This window comes from Vulpes vulpes, chromosome 2 (genome assembly GCF_048418805.1).
Source record: "Vulpes vulpes isolate BD-2025 chromosome 2, VulVul3, whole genome shotgun sequence".
Taxonomy (NCBI): Eukaryota; Metazoa; Chordata; class Mammalia; order Carnivora; family Canidae; genus Vulpes; species Vulpes vulpes.
In genome coordinates this window covers 105,728,629-105,735,744 of record NC_132781.1, presented here as the reverse complement: position 1 = coordinate 105,735,744, position 7,116 = coordinate 105,728,629, and the positions used below count along the sequence as shown (strand labels likewise).

Genomic DNA, 7,116 nt, shown 5'->3' with positions numbered 1-7,116 from the left:
GGTGTCCCATATATTTTCAATAAATTTAACTTAACTCATTTAGCAAAACTTCAATATTTCAAATATGTAAGATCCAGGAAACTATTTAAAAAGCTTACAGAAAAATTTTTTTATTCCATCTACTTGTTCTTAACATTTATGTCTAGGTCACCTATGAAAACGTACCAAATGCCTTTTCTCTATTGAGATAATGTTATGGTTACAGATACTTAGCAAATGTTTTTTCACCTGTATCTGTTAAATCAGTTTTTTTTAAACATTAAATGATCTTAATGCTTCTGCAATTCTCACTAGTTATGTATTACATATAAGCACATTGTACACACACAGAGATTTATTCATGGGTTTCCTATTTTATAGGATTTTTCAATCCATGATCATAGGAAATATTTGGTTGTAATCTTTCTTGTAATGTCTTTGTCAGGTTGTGGCCTCCTCACAGTGCATTTTGGGTTCACAAAATATTCTTGTCTATTTTCTGGGGTTACTTGTATTATTTATTTCTCAGTGTTTGGAAGTATTTGCTAGTGAAGTCCTGAAGAACTTTCTTTGAGGGAAGGCTTTAAAGTATTGATTAAACTTTTTAAATGGATTTAAGATTTTCTTGTATCAGTTCTGCATTATTTTTCAAATAATTAGTTCATTTCATCTAATTTTTAAAATTTATTGCCATAATAGTAATATCCTCATTTCTTAAATATCTGGAGAATTTATAGTTTGTCTTTTCCTAATTTTTTCAGGTTTTAGATTTTATTTATATTGAAGTTACTTAACAGAACATGTATTATTAGTTTGAGGTAAAATTTAGTGATTTATCCATTGCATATAACATCCAGCAGTCAGTATATCAAGTACCCGCCTTAATGTCCGTCACTCAATTAATTGCCTCATGCTCCCAACTCACCTCCCCTCTAGCAACTGTTTGTTTCCTATAGTTAAGAGTCTTTTATGGTTTGCCTCCGTTACCTTATTTTTTCCTTCCCTTCCCCTACGTTCATCAGTTGTTTCTTGAAATTTGACAAGTGAGATCATATGGTACTTGTCTTTCTCTGACTTATTTCGCTTAGCATAATGCCCTCTAATTCCATCCACGTCATTGCAAATGGCAAGATTTCAATCTTTTTGATGGGTAAGTAATATGCCATTGTGTATAAATACATCTTTATTCTTAATCTTATTTTTTTCTTAATCAGTCTTATTAGAAGGTTTATCAATTTTATTCGTTTCTGTCAATGGATAAACTTCTGGATTTGCTTTTTTCCTATTATATATCTATTTCCTTTTTCTTAAATTCTTAACAGTTCAGTGTTTTTTAGTATATTCAGAATTATGTATCCAGATTTATATATTCATCATGATCTATTCTAGAACATTTTTATCACCCCCCCAAACTCCATATACATTAGCAGTTATTCTCCGGTTATGTTCCTCTACTCCATTTATCCTCAACCCCTGGGGGCTGCTAATCGCATTGCTGTCTCTATGGCTTGCTCATTCTGGACATTTCACATAAATTGAATCGTATAATAAATGTTTTTTTTTTTTTTTGTGATAGTTTCTTTATCCTATTTTAAAGTTTTCAGTTTCACCTATGTTGTAGCGTATGTCAGTAATTAGTATTTTTTTGTCAAATATACTCAGCTGTATGTATATACTATATTTACCCATCATTTGATGGACATTTAAGGTTGTTGCCATTTTTGGGTATGAATAACTCACTATGAATGTCCACAAAAAAGCTGTTGTGTAAATATGTTTTGTGTAATTGTAGCTAGGATTGAATTGCTAGATGATATGCTAATTCTGTATTTAACTTTCTGAGAAACTGTACCAACTATTCCACTTCACATCGCCACCAATGTGAGGGTCCCAATTTCTCTACGTCTTTGCCAACAATAGTTCCCATTTTGATTTTAGATGTCCTAGTAGGTGTGAAATGGTATTTTGTGGTTTTGATTTGATTTTCCTTAAGGATAAATTATGTTGAGCATCTTTTCATGTTTACTAGATGGATAGCTATATTTCACCTTTGGAGATACAGGTCTTCAAATCATTTGCACAATGAAAAATACTTATTTGAATTATGAATTCTTTACACATTCTAGACACAAATTCCCTATGATACATAGGATTTTGGAATATTTTTCTCCCATTCTATGGGAGAATTTCTGAATGAGATCCATTCACACACAACGGTTTTAATTTTGGTGAAGTCCAGACAATCCTTTTGTATTTGGTATTTTGAGAAAACCATTGCTACGGGCTCAAGGTCATGAAGACTTCTGTTTCTTCTGGGAATTTTATGGTTTTAGCTTCTACAATTAAGATCTCTGATCATTTTATGTTTTGTATATGGTGTGAAGTAGGACTACAAAATCTTTCTTTTGTATGTATCTCCTTTTCTCTTATTTTCTTTGGTTTACTTTGAGACGAAAGCCTAGCTTTCCAATTTCCAAACCTTTAATAATATATTTAAAGCCATTCATTTCCCTCTAAGCATTGCTAGTTACATCTGTAATTTTTGCTATTTCATTTTCATCATGATTCAGTAAAACATGTTCTAACTTCCACTTTCTCTTCAACCATTGGGTTATTTAGGAGTGTGCTGCTTAATTTCCAAACTTTTGGGGGTTTTTCTAGACTGCTTTATGGCCCAGCATATAGTAGCATATAGTCATCCACTCTTGCATGTGTAAAGAAAACATATCTAGAGTTTTATGTATAGTGCCCTGTATCTGTTGCTTAGACTGAGCCAAGGTCCAGTCCTGTGAGTAAAGACTCCTCCAGTCTCCCAGCTGAGTATCCAGATTGAGAAGGAGACCAGCACTCCCCATTGTGCTCTGTTTATACTTCTCGGCCACAGAGGAATAAAATAACCATTTGTAAAACAATTGTTTTATGCCATGAAGTTTTTGGGATGGTTTGTTATATAACAATCATAAAAAGTATATGCTGTTTTGTAGGCTCAATGTTTATGAGAAAATCTATGCTTTTTCATAATCCTATGGAATTTGGGACCAGAGTTAGCACAATGTGTTTTATGTACATTTAGAAGTAGCTAAGATTAACAACAAAAAGACATTGCACAGCTGTAATTCTAGTAGCTAGTATCACATGCCTGAACATAATGTCACCAAAAAGCATACATAAAGTCTTGCGTCACTTTTTTCTTATGCTAAAGCCTACTTATATTAGCATTAACATCTATAAAAATAAAATTTAAAGAAAACCCCAAATGAATTCAGAGCAAATATATATTTAGCTAATTTTACCTGAAGGTAAAATTCTTTTTTTTTTTTTTTTAAAGATTTTGTTTACTTATTTGAGAGAGACAGAGAGCTGGAGCAGAGAAAGAAAAGCAGACACCCCACTGAGCAGGGAGCCCAATGCAGAGCACAATCCCAGGACCCTGAGATCATGACCTAAGCTGAAGAGTCACGCTTAACCACCTGAGCCACCTAGACACCCTAAAATTCAGTTCTTAAATTCCTAAGAGGACACTTAACACTTATTGGGATGCCTGGGTGGCTCAGTGGTTGAGCATCTGGGGAGCCTGCTTCTCCTTATGCCTCTGCCTCTCTCTGTGTGTCTCTCATGAATAAAATCATTAAAACAAAAACAAACCCAAAAACCAAATACTCCTCAAGTGAAGGAAAGAAAGTATTTCTGGCTATTCACACTTCAAAACTGCTGGGCAACAAACTTAGTGAAATACAGTAATCTCTCCCTAAAATACACAGGATGGGGCTTCTGTCACTGTCTCCTCAGGGTCTAGTGTTCCTGGCTATTTAGAACTCTCAGGTTTGGTCTCCTTTCCAGGGTGTTGCTGTTCTCAGGATTGCTGGGCAGAAACACTGTAAAGTATTCGTTTCCTTTGAGTCACTAATATAAAAAAATGCAAAGTTACAGTTAAAGAAAAAAAAGTGTTTATTTAGACCATCCACCAGGATCATAATAAATAATGCAATATACTAATGTAATAACAGATGTTCTCATGCACTTATCACATAAATATACAAGAAAGCTGGCTTACAGGGCTGCTGGGACAAATTTGGAGAAGTGTATTTGGCAATACAGTAAAAGTTAACAGTGTTAAGACTATCAAATAGATTCTCTTACCTATCATTTTTTGAAATACATCCTCTATATCAGTGAATAAATGGTAATGTTCCCTTATAGTTTCTACTTTTTATAAACATGCCAGAGCTAAGCCAATTGGCAAAGAATCCAGGTTGATAATTTATCAGTATTCCTAATGGAAACCAGATTTTAGAGAATAACAAAGATTTAACTTTTGTGCATTTCAGCGTGGAAGCTGATAGACTGCAAGCCAGAATCACTGAAACCATAAAATGTCTGATTGAAATAAAAACCCAATGTATAAGTTTATAAATAGTAACTTTGATACTCAGTATACAAATGCTCTAGAGTATTAGGATGTTTATAATTTGATAAATGACCAATTATCTGTAAAAGTGATGAAGTTGGATTAAAGCTTAATTTTGCTAGTAAATTTCACATTGAGTTAAAATAGGGTAACCTTTAACATAAAGCTTTAAAACAAATAATTTAAACATATCTTAAACACTGAAAAAGTGTTTTGTTATTTACAGTTAGTGATACCAGTGTATAGCTTAATGTAGCCAACCGCCAGTCTTGCATCTCTCTTTCAACATCTGCTATTACAATCTTCCTTATAAATACTTAGGCAAATTAGTTTAGTGAAGGAGAGCGATCTGTGGTCCACAGTAATTCAATGTATGGCCATTTGGTTTGGAGACAACGTTTAATAGGAGTGTCATCTGTTTGTAGCATGGGATCTTCAAAACCCATAACAACGGCTGTCCCTTCAACATACATTACCTGTTGAACAAAGAAAGCCACAAAAATCAACCGATATTCTTAGCAGATTGAAGGATATAAAATTTCTCATGGGCTAGCAAACACCGCACTGTGTATTGTTTCATATGGAACTTTAATTTTATTTCAATAGAAATTTTGTAAACAAGACGGTGATATACATTTTAACTGAGAGTATATTAGCAGTTGACTTTTAAATTTTAAGATCATAATTTAAAAAAAAAAGCATATTTGAACCCTAAAATACATGCAGGTTGTTTCTTATAAAGGAAAAATCATCCTTTAATTAACATATTCCAGTTGGAAAAAATATTTATATAACATTTAGTTCTCACTGCTTTAATATGGAGGCCCTTGGAATGGTCATGCTGCTGCATGAGAGGAGAAGCTGTAACAGAAATAGAGTCCTCCTTTAGAGGAGGACTTCATTTTCTTTCCATTTAAAAGTGTAACTTTCCGGAGCTGGAAGCAAACTGAATGTTTGTCATGAAATTTACTATTATAATTGTGAAATGCTATTCATGTGTACTCAGTCAGTACTCATGAGAAATCATGGAGAAAAAATTAAGGGTATCAGGATATAAACAGATAAGTAGAAAAAGCCTGGCAGATAAAACTAGCCCAGGTGGTTTATGTATAGTGGTGATGATCATACAAAACGTACATGGGCAGGTGGATATTGGAAACCAGTTTTATTCTGATTTAATTAGCAACAATAAACTTTCAGAACTCTCTATGAAATAAAATATACTAATTCCCTAACTCATTGTAAGGGCTCACGGTGTACATTAGGTAAGTCAGTCATTAATTTCTCTTTGTAGGGAGAGAAAATTCCAATTATATACGTTAAATACAGACTGCTTTCCTCTAAAGTATCTATATTTTTATATATTCAGTGTTTGGTACACGATTATAGTTATGTTCTTCCAATATAAAAGCTAAGCTATTTGACTAAGGAGCCCAAAGAAACAACTTTACTGGCTTTAACTGGGGGTTTCCATAAAAACACATTTGCATCTTTATTTTCATTAATAGAGTACTTTCTAGTTGTGATGAAATAAATTTGGTATAATAAAACTACAACTCACGTTATCAACTCCCCACAGCACAATTTCCTTTTCTGAAAAATCGCCCATAAAGAATTTAATTCCAGTTATTACAATTATCAGATAAAACAGGACCTATTTGATAGGCAAAACCTGATTTAAAATATCTGTACAGCCAAGATGTATGTACAAAAAAATGCATGGACATGTAATTATTTTGTCCTGGTGAAATTATTGTCCCAAAACTCCAATGCAGCTCTCAATGACTAACATATACTGATCAAATCAAAACATAACCTGTTCTAAAATATATTGTAATTATAAATAGAATAGAGACTCTTGGAATATATTATGGGAATCAAACCTTGTTATATACTCATATTTACCAATTAAGATAAAGACAAATTACTCTGAAAGACCATACCTTCTCATTATAATTTGACTGCTTCAATCCATTGTAGTGATAGACAGTAAATGACTCTGGACCACTGGAGCCCTATTATAAATAAAATATTAGAATTTTAAATTATATTTTTATGATAGGCAATTTATAATTAGCAGTTGAAAGGAAAATGCAGATTTCTTAAATCCTTACCCTTTGGTTGGGGAATATTTTGATAAAGCAAGAAGCCTTAAGACTTTATCTACTAGAAAACCTAAAACTAAAATAGTTGCTTCTGGGGAAAAGAAGAAAGTGGAAAAGTATTTTTTTAAAGGACAGGGTTCAAAAACACAAAAATATTTCCTAAAATCTTACCTCTTTTTTATTCCTGGTTGTAAATAATTTGTTCCTCTCAGTAAATACATAAGAGCAGTAATGTCACTTTTCGTCAGCCTGCAAACAACATCTAGGTACCAGTATTTTCCATTTGGCTCACAATATTGAATTAGGGGTTTCCACCCTTCTCCCCCATCTAAATATTGTCAGTTTTTAGGTAGTGAAAAGAGCCTTATGGGAATGAAAATGCAAAATTATAGTGCTTGAAGTCTTTATTGGATATTATTAAATTACTATTTTATTAAATTTGTTATTCCTACTGCCTTAACCTTTGTTCCCAGTTAGCTAAAGATCAAGTTCAATTCTCTTAACTTGGCTTTAAGGTCATTCATGGTCTGGCCCCACCAAAAAGGTACCAGGCTCCAGTGATTTCTCTTTGATTGATATGAGGATGCATGTGGGACAAAAGCTGGTCCTGCTCCTCCTCAGAAT

At 33.0% G+C, this 7,116-nt stretch overlaps 1 protein-coding gene across 11 annotated transcripts in view; it reads right to left on the bottom strand.

Annotated features, from left to right (window-relative positions):
- Window positions 1–3,909: 3,909 nt before the first annotated feature.
- MINDY3 (MINDY lysine 48 deubiquitinase 3) overlaps window positions 3,910–7,116 on the bottom strand; it is an 82,860-nt gene continuing 79,653 nt past the window's right edge. For all 11 annotated transcript variants that reach the window (XM_026016076.2, XM_026016059.2, XM_072749436.1 and 8 more), the window contains 2 exons: window positions 6,331–6,402; window positions 3,910–4,863 (listed from right to left, as the gene is read on the bottom strand). In XM_026016076.2, coding sequence (XP_025871861.1) covers window positions 4,714–4,863; window positions 6,331–6,402 — 222 coding nt within the window. In that variant the 3' untranslated portion in view covers window positions 3,910–4,713. The remainder of the gene's footprint in view (window positions 4,864–6,330; window positions 6,403–7,116) is intronic.